The 18,641-nt window shown below is 39.3% G+C and overlaps 1 protein-coding gene across 3 annotated transcripts in view; it reads right to left on the bottom strand.

Moving 5' to 3' along the window:
* The window catches only part of Rcc1 (Regulator of chromosome condensation 1), a 151,140-nt gene that overhangs the window by 110,980 nt on the left and 21,519 nt on the right, over positions 1-18,641 (bottom strand). For all 3 annotated transcript variants that reach the window (XM_067151373.2, XM_067151372.2, XM_067151371.2), the window contains exon 3: positions 3,943-4,142. In XM_067151373.2, the coding sequence (XP_067007474.2) occupies positions 3,943-4,142 (200 nt within the window). The remainder of the gene's footprint in view (positions 1-3,942; positions 4,143-18,641) is intronic.

Genomic DNA, 18,641 nt, shown 5'->3' with positions numbered 1-18,641 from the left:
TGTATAAGTGGCACAACAAAGAGATTGGTCGGTAGTTCTTCGGATCACCTGCGTTCTTGCCAGGTTTGAGTATTGCTGTAACTCTTGCTTTTCTCCACAGTTTAGGAATTTTGCAATACAATATTTGATGCAGTTGTTAAGGAAGTCCAAGAGCCATTGAGAAATAATGAAACTTGCAAATAACTCAACATTAAGGAGTATAATGAATATTCATTAAATAAATAACTTAGATGTAAATAAATTCAAATCTATAATAAATAATTCCTTTCTATCCCCCCCAAAAAATATACTGATGCATCAGCCTACCTTAATAATTACCCTTGATAAACACATATTTGAAATATATTAACTTTAAAAGGAAATTTAAAATTTAACACCAAAAAAAGGGTTTGGATGGCAAATAGAGGGCTTTTGACAGCACCCAGAGGAGGCAAGGTCTCCATAAAACCTGCATAAACGGTCACCCGACATATCACCACTAACTCAGAATACAACAAATACCGACCTTAATGTCACAACACCAGGCTCCCACAGAATGAGAATAATAGCCCACATAAAAATAATTTTAAAATCACAATATCATAGTAAGCCAAGGCAATAAATAAAACACCAGAAACATATTAAAAGTGACGAGCCAGTACACTTCACATAACTGAGACCGAAAAACGAACGCGGCTTAAGACAAAAAAACAAATCATAATAATATTTACTGAGCAATAAACAAGATGCTGTTATCGCAAATGAGATAATCCGCAATAATGATATGGTTACATAACTGCCAAGCACCAAGAGATAATTTACAATGGAAAGTAACATAAGAACCAGGCTCATATCTCTCGCACTAGGGTTGTCCAAGCCCTCGATTAAATGAACGTTACAATGGCATTGTTGACCTACCGTTAACATAAATGCGGGTTTACTAAAATAATTAGAACAAGAATCTCATTAAACGCCCGCAATAGGAATGAAAATAAATCCATCCGACCCAAATTATATGTTCCCCAAGAGGAATTAAAATTTACCACTTACAATAATAATAATAATAATAATAATAATAATAAAATTTTAACAGGTAGATACTAGAGTAAGTGCAGTATTAGGTCAAACACGGGCAATCGCAGGCTGAACCACACGAAAGTATGCACGAATCACATACAAGAGAATTATAACAAAAAAATAAAAACGAGTAAGAGCACAAATACACATGGATCACAAAAATAAATACCAAATTTCAAACACGAGACCGCAAACGCATCCAGAAAATAACACGAGAAAACAAAAAAACCAAGAGCGAAACAAAATTTAAATAAAAGGAACAGAGAGTTTTGAAAGTTATCTAAGCACTATAATGGACATCCGTCATACACAACACACACCTGAAGCAAGAACGCCCAACAAGAAACTGAGATATAAGATTAAATCACACCAAACACACTAACAAAAATATCACTACAATACACAAAAAAGTCTACACAAGCTTAAGAAAATCTTAAGAGGCATACTTACTTGAATCCATATATACTTAGATAATTTCACCCATGTTTTACAATTACACTCACAAGTACGAAAACAAACCTACATAATTAATATAATAGTAAAATGTTACATTTTTAATTTATAAATCAAACATCTGTCCTCGTCCCTAGGCAGGGAATATAATTCCAGTTACCCAACACCGGCCGCCTTGGTCATTTTTATGTTAGGAGCAGCACAGCCATTAGACACAGCCATCAGCGTCTACTTGCGAGCAGTTCCAACTATCAACAGCCACAGTCCACTCTTCGCCACCAGCGGCGACACAGTCTGGCCCCGACACACGCTCTGGCGGAGACCGCCAAAACACACACAGATAGCATGGGGATACGCGTTGCTGTCCTCAGTTCTATCATATACGCCAGATAAAACTAGCAGGATAATTAGGTGCAGTCATGTCCTAATAGCCATAGATACAATTAGTTGTTTACAAGCAGATTAAATGTCCAATGCGCCCATGTCTTAAATTATCAGATTCCATCAGATACGTAGTTTAGTCATCCAATACGTCAAATAGTGTTGGATTCCAGTCTCATATAATAATGGTAATTCCACAGCTCCGTATATAGGCACTTTGCTGATAACGCAGAGTTCAATAGCAGAATGCATAATTCACCAAAGATTACTTGTGCCAATAATGCACACAAATTAAATATATGTTGCGTAGACAGTTGGTAGTCCAAAATATATCACATTATTAGTGTATTTTGCTTAATAATGCCTCACTCTTCACGAGATTGATTGAGGCCTTTCCGATACCAGAAGCCATGACAGGACGCATCATCAGTCTTCTACAAGATGAGGTATTCAGCCGCTACAGTTATCCATGGTGCATTCTGTCAGACAATAGAAGTCAGTTCACGTCAAGGAAGTGGCAGCAAATAATGACTGAATGGGGTGTTCCACATGATTTGATGGAAATGCACAAATGGTTGTGTTACGACGCAGCTAAGATGCACCTGGAGTGCTATGAGCACGAAGGAGAGACTTTCTTACGCCGTATCATAAACCCGGATGAGACATGGACCAAACCGTACAAGCCAAAACTGAAACGCCAATCGAACAAACGACATCATTATGGGTCACCACGACAGTCGACAGTTCGTCAGAGCCCCAGTATGGTGAAAGTTATGGTGATCCTCGTGTACGACTGTGAAGGTGTTATCCTAACGTATTACATTCCTCCACGGCAGACAGCCAATGCACAGTATTACTGTTCGTTTTTGGAGCACCACCTGCGACCAGCTTTGAGAAAGAAGCAGCAACATTTTCTGCAGAATCCACCCATCATTTTGCACAACAATGCTCGGGCGCATACAGTGCAAGCTATGACTGATTCGTTCGGTCGAGGGGACTGGGAAGTACTGTACCATCCACCATACTCCCTGGACTTAAGTCCTTGTGACTTCGATTTGATTCCGAAGATGAAGGAACCACTTCACGGCATTCGCTTCAGAACTATTTGCAGAGATTTGACAGGCAGCAGACCGCTCCATTCGCACCATCAACAGAACAGGCTCTGCTAAAGGTATACTACGACTTCCACATTGCTGGCAACGGGTTATGCACAACGCTGGTGACTACAATAAAGGACAGTAAAGGTTGCTAACATGTAACTATTTTGTATCTGTTGTAAATAAATAGATGCCACTATTTAAGTTCCAACCTTCATATAACTGCAAGTTTTTGTTTACATCGATGCACACGCGCATAAGAGTATTTTGCTTTGACAGTTCGCCACTTATAACTGACAATAGATAGTGAAAAGTGTTCACAGACATTCTGTAGTATTCAAAAAATTTGTCTGGGTAAAACTTCAGGTTCTCATGAATAACGACAAATTTACCCTTCGTTGACCTTTCACTGATAATAGGATGTATCCACCACTTTCTTTTTTATCGACGCCACCGCAGTCATACAAGTAACACGGATAAAGCAACATTCGCAACAAGATTCATAACTGAGCTAGATCTTCAGGGACAACAGATGATCCTTGCACTGCAGCATATGGCATCCAGCGGCAACAACTGCCGTGGTACAGTTTTCGCTGCTTGCTGCAACTGTATTTACTGCCTTGTGTGGCCTTAGCTTCATGCTTCAACTTTACACCTACAATAGGCTCAATTTGCAACAATAGGTCACGAATAGGTCACGTGTTCCACATATAGGGCACCGGTCATTAATAATGCAAAAACACAGGATTTCAGGTTGTTCGGCTTCACACTCAATTATCCGATTGCTTCATCACAATTTACAGTACTTTCGCATTGCCTTAATGATAATTTTCAGTTTTTAATATGACCCAGGCCACAGTTATATAACCTGTCCGAATGAGTGTAATGTATGGACCTTAGATCAGAGGCACTTATTGCAGTATACAACTACAGTATAAGACACTGGTAAGCTTACCTCTCCACTAGATGTGAGACATACAGTATGCATTCCTCCAGCACATACATCCACAATGTTGTCAAGGTTAGGCACCAGAGCAGGTCGACTGCGTTCAAGAATATCTTCTCCTAGTCCCAATTGTCCAACATCACCCTGGCCAAATGTGAGAACACTGCCAGGCTCCTTTGCACGTTGAAATTCAGAAGTAGGAATGCTCACTGTAATTGATTACATGACAATTTAATATCTGTAAAATGGACAAAATGTCGAAGGGGCAAGACACACACAAACATATATCACAGATGAAACACTTTGTACAATGTACAACAGACAAAACTTACACATCCTTATGGATAATAGAGTATTGATTTTATAAGACACACGTTTATCATCGATCAAAGTAAATGCTAAAAGTAAGTCACCACATCAATAAAAAAAAGTACAAACAAAGCCATCTCTGTGCAAGCCAAGAATGTTTCTATGTTAAAAAAACTTCTGTTAAATTAAAACACCCTGATTTCCCATTTTCACACCAGGCAAATGCTGAGGCTGTATCTTAATTAAGTGGACCCAGAATGCCCCATCCCTACAATGCTAAATTATCAATGTTTGATGTACCTTTTCTAAAAAAACTATCATGACAGACGTATCAAATTTTTGTTTGTTTAGGAGATGTACCTTGACTAGTTACTGAAGCGAACATAATTAAAAATGAGCCTCAGTTTAATAAATATATATTTCTTGTAATGTGTCAAAAGAACACACAGTTTACAGAACATAATTTGCATTAAGGTGACTAGACATTTGAAATAAAACAATTAGAGACTTTTAGTACAAGTAGAACACTTGAATAAACAAACTGTGAAAGTTTCAGGCTCCCACACATAGTAGAAGCTGAGAAAAGGTACATTAAGTAATAAAAAAAGCAATCTTCGAAGAAAACCGTCTCCGAAGTTAGAATGTCAAAATAGGCCTCTCCCATAACTTGGGTCATCCTTCCCCACATCAAACCGTTCAAGTAGTTTTCTTTTGGTAGCTCTGTTGTTTCCTTGCCTCCATGGTTAAACTCTGGAAGTTTTGGTCAGCATTTTGGAATCATTCCTTGTCACATCGTAACATGGTGTCAACAGTTCGACACCCGATACCCAATCCTAGATTTTTCAAAACTTTACTTCTTGTTACATTTCCTTCAATGAATGTTGTCACTGCATCAAATCCTCCGAAGTGAAACGTGTAGATAGCCACAAATAATGTTCTGGGAATATGACTCCAGATGACAATGTTTAAACTCTCGTTTGGGTTTTGTATCTGTCTTTGCAGATATTTTTTCAGCAGATCCTCAGGGTGTGCTAAGTCACAGAAAATTCGCTTTATTATTTCCATCACAGCAAGAGGTAGACAGTGTGGATGGTTGTACTTTTTCCCAGCTATCAAACCACAGATTTCATTACAGAAGTGCTATGAGTATTTTAACTCCATCGTCCATGATGGCTAACAGCTGACTACTTTTCATGCATGAGCTATTTTAAATATTTTAAAAAATACTTCCATTCGTCATAGAAAAGTGATGTATGTACCATTTTAAAGCTGGGATTCCAATGTTAATTTTAGATTTAAAACATGAAATTGATTTTGTGTCCCTAAATCTCATTGCCGGATCCCCTTAAGGTAATTGCTACTTCCATCCTAATCCCAGCCCTTTCCTATCCTTGAGTTGATGAAAACTTTTGATGCATTAGTGCACATTAAACCATTCACAATAATAATAATAATAATAATAATAATAATAATAATAATAATAATAATAATAATAATAATAATAATAATAATAATAATAATAATAATGAAATAAATGCTTGTACAGTTCCTTAATAGGTGAAATACAATATCACATTTGTTAGCTCTTTAAAAAGAATTCTGCTCAAACTGTAACTGATTATTAGCATGTAATATATGATCTTTTCAAAATTCTACTAGAAATGACTGAGTAAGTAGATACATTTCACCTATTTCCGTGTGTCTTGCAGTCATTCTTCTTTAAGAAATAGCTTTGAACCAAGAATATTTTCCTAGTACACACAAACAAGTACAGACGTTTACAGTCATTTTATAACTACAGAGGGATCACCCTTATTGCCTATGTAGCTAACACTTTTGAGCAAGTATCGGAAGGAAGGCTGAGAAGGAAATTAGAAAGAGAAATGGAAGAAACATGCAGTTCTAGAAATAACAATCAACATTTAACCTGATATTTACATTAAGACAGATGACGGAGAAAAGATGGGAATTTGGAAAAGACATGGTGCTGAATAAAAACAACAGAGTAGAATTGCAAATGATAAAAGCTATGTAAGCTTTACAAAAATTTATTGTGTTAGCAGCATAAAGACCAGAATAGGAGAAACAAAATGGTTTAGAGTTGAAATGGGTCTGACAAGGAAGTGTCTTATCCGCTATACTGTTCGTAATAGTCAGGGACGAAATTCATAATACCATTAAACAGAAATTGGGAAGAGAGGCAACAAGAGCTTTGTACAAAAACAAGTAAATGTATGGAACCAAGAGACAGAAAGATATGAGATGAAAAGTACCCAGAGAGAAGAGTAAAACAATAGTAATGAAAAGGGAGGGGTGAGGGCAAAGGGAGGGAGGTACGTAGGAAGGAAGGAAGAAAGGAAGGAAGGAAGGAAGGAAGGAAGGAAAAAGATAAAACTGAATGGAAAAATTTGGAAAGTCATTAAATTTAAAGTACGTGGAATGTGTGATCACAGAAGATGGAAAGATAGCCGAGGAAATTCGGAAAAGAATACAAGCGAACAGCTTCTACCAGAATGTAAGGGGTATTCTGTGGAAGTGAGATGTTTCAGAACATCGTAAAAAAGTTTTACATTCAACTTATTATGAACCCACACAAACATATACTGTTGGTATAGACACCACAATAGAAAGAGAGGAGAGTAGAATGTAGACAGTGGAATTAAATTCCTAAGCCATCAAAGGCATGACCAGAAAGGATAGACTTAGAAATGAGGAAATTAGAAAAGGGATGGGAACCTTGAAACTTCATGACAGGACAGAAACATTATAACGTTCTCCCACTAAAATTCAGAAGAAAATACTAATTTGCTTTTATTTACCTCGTCATCTACGCATCGCGCTGCCGCTTCCGTCTGCTATCGCTGGCCGCCCTTAAGCAACCCAATGCTTTGCCTGTCTACTCTGCTGTTCCGCCACGTCATTGTGACGTCAATTTGATGTCATGTTCTTGAATGAACTCAATCCTTCAATTTGTTCTAATGCTTTCCTTCTGAGTCAGTATATAAGACCCTTTCACTCCACCTGGAATTCAGAGGACGAATTTAGCAGTCACAGCAAGCAGACGTATGTGCTTCCCGCCGAGTCACTCTCCTCGCCACGCAATCTCTATTTTCCAAGTACCAGTCAGGCATGTGTACTTGTCAGTACATTTCTGAATTAGCTTTGTCTATAGTTGTGTACTTTTAAGTACACACTAGAGAGCATTGTCAGGATGCACTTTTCTCTTCAGGTTTTTATTTCAGGAGGACCGGGATGGAGAAGCTTGAAGTCTCACCGAGACTGGCCGACATCGACTGCGTGGCTGCAATGGAAGGCTTCAATGAGAGACTGTGCTACAAGGCCAGCACTGATGGTGTACAGCCTGTGGGGGAGGTATACCTCCAGGGAGAAGATCACTAAAATCGGTCTCCTTACAGCGATAGTGCAGCGCCTTGGAGGGGAGACTATCACCAAGCTCGTCCATCCGCCATAGGGAACCAAGCCACTTTGAAGTCTACGAGAGGGTGGTGTTCCAACACTTCCAGGTTGTCCGGCTACCGAGTCTCAGAGAAAAGCCAGACGTTATAGGCAGCCAGAAGCACAAGCACGTGGGCAGAGACCCACACTTCTTGGCACCCACGGAGCCGAGGACCGAGAGGGACAGCGACACTACCGAACGCCATGACGCTGGTCGCATGGCTGTACTTCACAAAGTATACGCAGACCGACAAGGTCGCCGACCAAGTATCATCCCCCACCTGCCAGCGCCACCCAGGGAAGGCCCACCACCCATGTGCAGACCAGGAAGCCAACCCAGACAGCGGAACGTGGCACGTGGACGGACGCTACCGGGCGTTCACAGGCTGCTACCCAGACTCGACTTGCTAGTTCCTCATTCACGATGCAGACACCAATGTGCACCCACAGGACAGGAAACAGCAACGACCGATGCCAATGACTCCACCGCCAGGCCGGAGGGAGAAACCGGCACTGCCGCTGGGCCACCCGCTACACAAGGGTCACCAGGACAAGGCCCTCTTCCCCTGCCGAGAAGAGACCCCCACCGCCAGAAAAACGCCACGCAGCCACAACCTAGGACTGCTCTCAGGACAGCAATCAACTGAGGAGCCAACAGGGAGAGGACCTCAGCAAGTAGCAGCAGTCAAGTGAGATCAAAACATCCCCCTCAGCAGCTCTTGCAGTGTTTCCGCTGCTTGAGGTGGGGCCACCGACAGGATAGGTGTGGGCTCCTAGTGAGGTACATCCATTGTGGGGGTGATCACCACTACACAGCCTGCACAGCATTTAAGGAGGTGCCGGTGTGTGCCAACTGCACAGGAGGTCACCCGGCCTCTCATCGTAGTTGCCCTGCTTACCAGGCCATGGTGAAGGCAGAGAGGAGGGAGGCCTGATCATGTCCCACCCCAATCCAGGAGGCTCCTGCCTTGGCCTCATTCTCCAGGTTCAGAAACTGGGTACGAAGTATCCCAAGAGAGCCGAGCGGTGCGACAGACCTTAGAGGCTACTGGCGCATGGCTCCGCACTGGCAAGGCCCGCGCTAGTCGCGGCAATGCCCAAAGGGACTGATCCCCTGAATAACTGGACTGGCGAGAATATGGTTTATGACTTGTGCATACCTATTCTCAACTAACACAACACCTGGACCTACCCAGAAACCATATACATGTATGTACTATCAAAATTTGTCACGTTTTACATGTAGGCTTTCTTTTTCCGCCTATGTGATTTTTCCCTGACCATTAATACCACGCCTAACACCACCTTTCAAACAAAAACCTTGCCTGGTAACACGTTTGACGTGCAAACAGATACTCCTGTAGTATCATTTCCCTCTCCTACCTGTTACTGTATCACTTTCTCCTTAGAATTAATACCACATCAGAGGCAATGTATATTAGTGTAGATTGCCAGGCGGGGGTCCCAAAAAACCAAACCTGGAATTCAGTCTGCTTTTCACTCCGGTGTGGTGTGGAGAGACCCTGCTCTGCCGTGTGTATTACACGCCATTATTTGCTCCCGACCTTCTGGACTTCTACGGCCTGACTCTGCTTGAGCAAAGCAATATATTTGTCTTAAAAATTGTGTTGGGACTTTTATTTGCCAGAGCCCTTCTGGCTCCAAGTTGCAAAATTACTCCGACTGCCATTACCACTGGTTGTGGCCATAAACTTTACAATATTTAACCCTTACCCCTCGAATTAAAGTTCTCTGTGTTGTCTCTACTACTCGTATTTAAATGTAAATTTTTATCTTATATGACCTGTATTCATCTTTCACGATTTTGGAGACAGCACTTGCTTTTAAATGATGTAGATAGGCTATACACGTTTACAGCAAGCTATACTGAAGAAAATAAAAGTAATATATGGAATTTAAGACAAATTATTTGGCATTTTTAGTATTATTATCATCGTTATTGCATATCGATTGGTTTCGTTAATCATTTCAGTGTACAAATTATCGCTAAATAGCAATTGAAAACCTCTATTCAGTCTCTGGTTTCATACCTCGTGGTAGTTTGTAGGCTGAAACCACTGGATGTTGATTTATAATTGTGCCAGCCGTCAGCATCAGGTACATGTTGGGTTATGGTACACAAACCAACCATCGTCAGTTAGCTTTTAGGCATCGTGAAATGTTATTAGATATAGTCATTAGGAGCAGAGGTGGGAAAATACTTACAACATGACTAGAAGAGCACATGGCGACATGTTTGTTTACTATCACTCGAGCTTTCATGTGCGTGAGTGGACAGCTGACGGCTACACTGCCATCTAAATAATAGATTTTTGACTGACTGTAAAATAGCATCTGGATTCTACAAAATTCCACGCAGAACCAAAAGATGGCAGTACAGTATATCATCGTGTATTTTGTCGGTTAAGAGATGGCAGACAAGCGGTGGGCGATAAAATGTCATGTCGGGTCTCCCCCAACATGCGACCGGAACGGGAATATCGTAATGTTGGGCCTCACCCGGCAGACAAGTGGTAAGGGTTAAACTTAAGTGGTATGGGCACATGATGAGGATGAGAAGGAAGTAAGTGCCAAAAAAGAAGGTATTTGCAGAAAAGTCAACAGGAAAGAAGCCAAGAGAACAACCCCAAAAGAGATGGGCAGATGCAATAAGGAAGTGTACAAAGAAGAGGGGAAGAAAACTGGAAGGTGTACTCAAGAAAGGAAAGGAGTGGTGGAGCGACAATGATGGAGGTCTTTGACTCACAACCCGACCCAAGAAGTTGGAAACAGGAAATGAAGTAGATATATAGTTTTGATTTATTTCCAGAGATTTTGAAGTGAAGACATGATGACTGCACTGGTCGCTGAGAAGCTCTGATCGATTCACTTAGGTGGCATTAGAATCTATTGATATATTGGTACTGGTTTCATTATTGCCAACTTAAACTGGCTGCACATTCAATATTATTTGATCTGCGAAGCAAGTATTGAGCAAGGCAGGGAGTTCTGATTTGAAATACCACTTATTAAAACCTTTGTACAAATGAAGTATTATTTTCCATTACTTTCACTTGGTTGGTTAAGGATCGTCTTTACATATAAAAACCATTTCCTTAACACAATCCATATCCTTGCATTAAAGACTTTTCAACAACGTACTTCCGAGGGCTTCTGAAAAGCAGAGTTGATATTTTCTGATCCTACAAGACCTGAAAGATCACCCTCACTTAGGTGGCATTAAAATCAGTTGATATATTAGTATTGGTTTCATTACTGCCAACTTAAACTGGCTGCACATTGAATATTCCATATTATTTGATATGCAAAGCAAGTATTGAGCAAGACAGGCAGTTCTAATTCTAAATACTGTACCACTTATTAAAAACTTTGTACGAATGAAGTATTATTTTCCATTACTTTCACTTGGTTGGTTAAGGATCGCCTTTACATTTAAAAATCACCCTCACTTGAGCCCACTACGCTACCTGTTGCAAGAAATTGATCCTAGATTGAAAATGAAAAGGGAAATTGAAAATAATCAACACCCTAGAACATCTGAATGTGGGGAAGATGATGGAAAGTTTTTTCAGCAGTTGTAGGAAGGAGAGCAAATGATGGATGATTCTGTGGGCATGGTTGAAACATCAAATACTATAACACCAGCATGTCAAAACTGCCTTGAAACAACATATACATGACAGTGTAGATTCTAAGATAATTCTCGCTCTTCATGCAAGTTCTGACCACAGGTTGTTCCTCCTTCAACAATAAGATGTTAAATGGCAAGTAGGCTAAAAAAACAATGGTTGTTATGTTAAAACTCAAAGAAATACAAGGAAATATAGTGGTGAACTCAGATCAGTTACTGATGCGTAAGCATGTGAAGCAAGAATAAATAAATAAATGTGGGAACTGCATTGTTAAAGAACATCTTAGACTGCAGAATTGAGAAAGAAGAGCGTGCTTACATGTTTGCCAGATTTCTACTACCGCATAACATGACTGAGGATTCAGCAGCTGAACTTCCATGAATCATTGCATTAATGTGTGCATTACGAAGGGTACAAAAAAAACCTGAATTATTTTTTAAAAGCTATATATTTTCTAATTTTTTTTTTTACAAAACAACCTTATCCCCTTCAAAATACTCTCCATTACAACTAATACATTTGTCCCACCAGTGCACAGTGCGTAATTTCAGAGATCCAGCTGGCCAAAAATTGTATCTCGGGAACTAATGGACCAATTTATATGAACTGCTTTGATTGGAGATAATTAAGGGTGTGGTCAATCAAGTACAAAGAACAAATTACTACGCCAAGAATAGAATGGGTAATTTTAATCATTTTTCGTTATAGTTTTAAGAAATTAAATAGATGTTAATAGTGCAAAATGATGTTAGAATGTTCAAAAACAGATACAGGAATACATGTACTTACCAAACAATTTAGTCATTAGATGCAATTCCATCAGAATCGCTACCTTCACTGTCATTATCTCCTTCGGCAGAACCAGATACATGTGGCTCAGACAGTAAGTTGAGCACCTCTAGTGAAAGCAGAATAAACTTACTTGATTTCCCTTAGCTGGTAATATAAGGGTCCGAGGATATAAGCATCCAATGGAAAAGGTCAGTATGTGTGTCATTTCTGGAGGTTTCTCTGGTGAATACTTCTCTGAAACACCTATTACCTTTATTCCTGGTCTCCTGGGCTTTCTCAGAGAGTCATCCAATAGGTATATTACAGTGCCCAATGACCTCCTCTCCAGGAACCAAGAGTTTGTGACAAGTTACAGGCATGTAATACCATTTGTATTTTTGTAAGTACAATTGTATAATTTCCTTTGCATACATGCCAAATGCCACTTTATCAATGGAATACCCATACAAAAGAGTTTCTAAGATGACACGTAGATGGTTTATTAAATTTAGATCTATTCCAGTAATATCCGCAGAAGCAGTGGCCTTTCTGAAGAATATTCTAGCGGTATTTCCATCATTATCATTGCTTCGGTATATCAATCTACAGGTCAGCTTCCTCCCTAAAGAGAACCTGTATATTCTTCTTTCTTCAACCAGTTTATTCTCCTCGGCATCCCTTATTTGACACTTTCTTACGTCAAGTTTGTATGCTATATGTAAAACGCATTCAAAACATCAAATCCATTCCTGAAATTGTGATAACCTAAACTTAAGTATTGTTCGGTTAATCACTCTCTCAGTCACTTCAGGAATATTATTCATCTCTTTAGAGGTCACGCTACATATATAACACCTTTGGGAAGACTGATAGGAAGACAATGCTCTGCAGAATTTTCCATCCACCATAGTGAAATGGAGATCATGTTCAACCACTATTGTTTTTTCACAGGACTACCATAGTAGGCAACAACTTCTCTTCATGGGCACTAATACACTGCACCTCATCCCAGATTAAGTCGGTTGTTTCTTTCTGGAACTCTAATTTAATAGGCCAGCAGTAACAAGATGATGAAGGTCTAGGATTATGCCAAACTGCATCCTGGTTACCGATGTTTGGGTGGCTAACAAAAGCTGAAGGGGCACAAGTGAATTGCAAAACAGAGATTTGTCACAATGATTGACCCTGTAAAAATTTAATAATATATAAGTAATAATAATAACAACGTAAACGTTTCCACCTTTTCAATACTACAATATATTCACAAAATTACAAATTACACGGTTCTCAGTTCAATACGGACCAAAAACATGAAATTCATAACCATCAATCACTGTAAAAATTTGGTCTGAACTGTTATCACAGCCCCACTTCGTTACAAGTTTATACTGATATTTACATTCTTGATCTGCCACATTCAATATATTACTTTGAATTTGGAAAATTCGGCATACTGTATGTTCAAGAATCGCTTGTAATCTGATCTCTGCAGATGAATCATTGATTAAAATATCACATACTTTTTCCTCACTAGATAATATGGACGGTACAAGTTACAGTTATATGTTTTAGCATTTCCCCTCAATTTGCGCGTACTGATTAGATGACAATTGCAAATCAATTATCATAACGAGAGTCTGATCGGGTGACATATTCGGCTATTCCTGCAAAAATAAATTGCGTGATCTTTCCATTTTTGTTGCACGTTGAAGAGAGGCAAATGAAAGTTTACCAACAATATCAGCAGCATCATTTTTCCCAGAAGCTCGAAGACCTGAGTGGCAGAAACTATCTCTTCTTGTGATTTTTCTTCGTTTTCCTTCTCTTAGACCGTTCACTCAATTCTGCGAACAGTTTACACGGATGACCTCGAGTACTATTAGTGCTAGTATTATTAAATGAGAATGTAATTCACTACATTTCTTATTCTTTGGTATTGAATAGGTGGAATCTCCTTATCAATTATTTCAATTTTAATTGTGATATTCTTCAATACGGAACAATGAAATTTTTAACTTTAATTAGCTAGTGGTCGGACACCCTGTACCTGACTTTTAAGCGCACACTCCAGACAATAATATAGTAATTTTTAGCAAATACAACATACTGTACAAAACACACACCTTTATCTAATATAATGAACGGCACGCTAAAGAAATATTTAATTCTGACGTCTTTACTGAGCCCTCACATAAAAACTGTGCGCTTACCTCGCCAGAATATAATTCCCTAACAGAGAAGAGCCACTTTAGGCCTTCGGTGAGATAAGATAAGCAGACAGCGCGACCTTCCAATACTTAATTACTCTACCCCAGAGTCTTATAAACACAACTCACAGAAAATGCACACCAAAGACAGTGGTGAAAAATATTATTTTTGGCCGGCTGGATGCTATAGATTACCCACTGTGCAGTGCTTCCACTGTACAAAACACTTTTGCAGCCATCTTTAGAAATGGCTGACAGCTCCTCCCTAATTTTTTTTTTCTTGACCTCTTAAATATTGTTAAAACTGTGTCCTTTCATGCCCCTTTTCATGTGTGGAAATAAGGAAAAGTCGCACCGAGCCAGATCAGGCATGGGGCAGCGAAACCATGGCATTTTTAGCCAAAAACTGCCTAACAGAGATAGCTGCACGTGCAGGTGCGTTGTCATGATGGATGAACCAGTCTCCTGTCTGCCACAAATCGGGTCTTTTTTTACGAACACTGTTCTGCAGTCTCTGTAAAACTTCCCCATAAAAGGTTTGCACGTTGTTTACTTAAACTTGCCATCATAAAAAACGAAACAAGAACAAAACAGCGACAGCAAAAACAATCACTGCAGATGAACAGAACAAGCAAGATCAACAACACAGGGAGCACTGAACTGGCAATGAGTTGGACTTTACACGCCTGGTGGCAGAAATGCGTAATACACAAGCTTCGCCCATGGCAATGTTATTCCAATTATATTTGGGTACCCCCTCGTATATACAATAATGTAATGTGTATAGTAGTAATTATTAACATTAATTTAAAAATGTTGATGTAATAAAATATAAACAGAAGTTTTAGCCTAATTCATTTCAATAAGTTTTAATCACTGCAAGGAACATATCATTAAATGTTTAACACACGAAGATGGTTCGTCTTTTACATGCATTAGCAGTAAATTATATTAACCCTCTAGCAGGCGCATTTTGAGAGTGGGTGCTCATTGTGTGTCACACATTTTCTCCCTGAATTTTAACCATGGAAAATGAAGTGAAACTGTTATATTACCTCCAGTGAACTAACAAAATCAAACATATTATTTACCAACAATTAAAGTTAGTTATGACACAATTTGAATGGCTTTTGCACATGAAATGAATTATCTCTAGATCTGGGATAAAGAAAGTGAAATCTGTCTACAGATGATCAAGAACAGAAAGTCTTAAGGACAAGGAGATTATAAGTACGAGGATATGATTAGTGAAAAGTACCTGACAAAAGAAAATAAGCAGACTTAGGTTTAAAAAAAAATAGGTGGCATACAGGGATGCTGTAGTAGAAACAGCCTAGGAACAACTGTGTGTAAGGATGGGAGGGAAAAAGCACTCATCTTGGCGGAAGGATGAAATGAGGGTAGCTTGTAACATGAAAAGATGGTGTATCAGAAGTGGCTCCAAACAAGGACTGATGCAGACACGGAATTGTACGTAGATGAAAACAAAGCAAAATTGTTAAATTCCAGAAGTAGTCATTGGAAGATTTTGGTAATAACCTGGAAAGACTAGGTCAAGCAAAAAGGAAAACTTTCTGGACAGTAATAAAGAATCATCGAAAGGGAGGGAAAAAGAAAATTCATAGTGTTTGGGTAAATCAGGTGAACCCATAAAAAATCCCAGGGAATCACTGGACAGGTGGCAGGAATGTTTTGTAAATATTCTCACGTAAAAGGAAATATTTTGGAAATGGTAAAATATATTGGGAAGGCAGGGATGAAATGGCTTCAAAGAGTAATAAGATTAGCACGGAAAGTTAGCATGGTACCATCTGATTGAACTGCACCTATCTATGAGAAAGGGAACTAGAAGGGCTGCAACATTCAAGGTAATTCAGTATCAGTAAACCAGGCAAAGTGTTCACTGACATTTGGGAAGGGAGGATGTAATCATAGGTTGAGACTAAGTTGGATGAAAATCAATATGGTTTGAGATGAAAGAGGGGCTGTTGGGATAAGATTATCAATATGTGCTGGTTAATTGATGAATGCTATGAGAGGAATAGACACAACATCTAGAGAAGGCATGACAGGGGAGTACCGAGGGAAAACATACAGTATTATCCGTACTGGGGAGGAGGGGATTGTGGGATTAAGGGTAGATTATTAAAAACAATCAAAGCCATTTAAGTTGACAATAGGACCGCAGTGAGAACTGATGGCAGAATGAGCTTCAAGGTACTTAGGACCAAATTCATAGACAGCACTTATACATAAGTGCCCTTTATAAGCTAGGTTTCATTTCATATTACCTACTTAAGTAAAAGGCAAAAGATTTATACGTCTGGCTCCATGGCTAAATGGTTAGCGTGCTGGCCTTTGGCCACAGGGTTTGATTCCCAGCGGGGTAGAGAATTTAAACCAAAACTGGTTAATTTCGCTGACACTGGGGCTGGGTGTAAGTGTTGTCTTCATCATAATTTCATCCGTATCCTGACATGCAGGTCGCCTACGAGCGTCCTTGTCCTCGGGCACTCCCGGCACCTAGCTTATAAGGGGCACTTATGTGTAAGTGCTGTCTACGAATTCGCCCCTTAAAAGGGTTAGACAAGGCTCTAATCTTTCACCTTTGTTGTTCATTGTTTGCATGGATCATTTACTGAATGGTATAAAGTGGCAGGGAAGGATTCAGTAAGGTGGAACTGTAGTAAGCAGTGTGGCCTATGTTGATGACTCACTGTTTATGGCATATTGTGCTGAATGCCTGCAATCTAATATCTTAGAACTTGAAAATAGGTGCAATGAGTATGATATGAAAATTAGCCTTTCCAAGACTAAAGTGATCTCAGGGGCCAGACAAACTTCTCACTTTCTACGTCAGGACCCATTCCATGCCAAAGTGGACAAATACATTTAAAAATAAATCTCGAAAATGCCAGTTTTTAAATATTTTTCCTCTCACACAATATATTGAAGTGCATGCTAATAATAAGCATTTTTCAAAATTTCTATTTCATACAGTTTTGTGTTTGTTTAAATCTCGGTATATGTAATTCACCAAAAAAAGAGTAAAAAACATCATAAGTTGGCAGCCCCTGTACACTGACAATTAAAGATTCTCCTTACAGCTGACTAATGGAGGGAAAAGTACAACTCTTATTGTCCAACAGTATAGTTTCCTTAAGTGTGCAAAATTAATACCGGTACTTTTTTATGAATCGAATGTGAATTAGATCTACTTCAGATTGTCCCATCCATAACAGTAGGGTAAGAAAGATTTTGTAACTTGAATTACAAATAAAAGACAATTATTTTAGATGTATACTTAGATCAAATACTGTAATCTTAGCATAACCTCAAAAGATGAAAATGCTTGAACCAATTAAAAAAATTTTATTTAATTTTAAAATAGTGTCCCATCCGTAACACATTTTGTACATCTTAAAAAACATACATACATTATCATTATAGACTGTTACAGCATTCAGCGTTCAGTCTGCAAGCCTCTGAGAATTTACTAAACGTCGCCACAATCCTCGATTTGCAATGAGTGTTGTGGCCTCATTTAGTTCTATACCCCTTATCATTAAATCATTAGAAACCGAGTCTAACCACTGTCGTCTTGGTCTCCCTTTACTTCTCTTACCCTCCATAGCAGAGTCCATTATTCTCCTAGGTAACCTATCCTCCTCCATTCCCCTCACATGACCCCACCACCGAAGTCGGTTTATGCGTACAGCTTCGTCCATCAAGTTCATTCCTAAATTAGCCTTTATCTCCTCATTCCGAGTACCCTCCTGCCATTTTTCCCACCGGTTTGTACCAGCAATCATTCTTGCTACTTTCATGTCTGTTATATCTAACTTATGAATAGGATATCCTGAGTCCACCCACCTTTTGCTCCCGTAAAGCAAAGTTGGTCTGAAAACAGACCGATTTAAAGATAGTTTCATCTGGGAGCTGACTTCCTTCTTACAGAATACTGCTGATCGCAACTGCAAGCTCACTGCATTGACTTTACTACCCCCAGATTCAATCTCACTTACTATATTACCATCCTGGGAGAACACACAACCTAAATACTGAAATTATCGACCTGTTCTAGCTTTGTATCACCAATCCCACATTCAATTCTGTTGAATTTCTTACCTACTGACATCAATTTAGTCTTCGAGAGGCTAATTTTCATACCATACTCATTGCACCTATTTTCAAGTTCCAAGATATTAGACTGCAGGCTTTCGGCACAGTCTGCCATTAAGACCAAGTCGTCAGCATAGGCCAGACTGCTTTCTACATTTCCACCTAACTGAATCCATCCCTGCCATTTTAT

Source organism: Anabrus simplex, chromosome 7, assembly GCF_040414725.1.
Source record: "Anabrus simplex isolate iqAnaSimp1 chromosome 7, ASM4041472v1, whole genome shotgun sequence".
NCBI lineage: Eukaryota > Metazoa > Arthropoda > Insecta > Orthoptera > Tettigoniidae > Anabrus > Anabrus simplex.
This window is presented reverse-complemented; position numbering and strand designations above follow the sequence as displayed.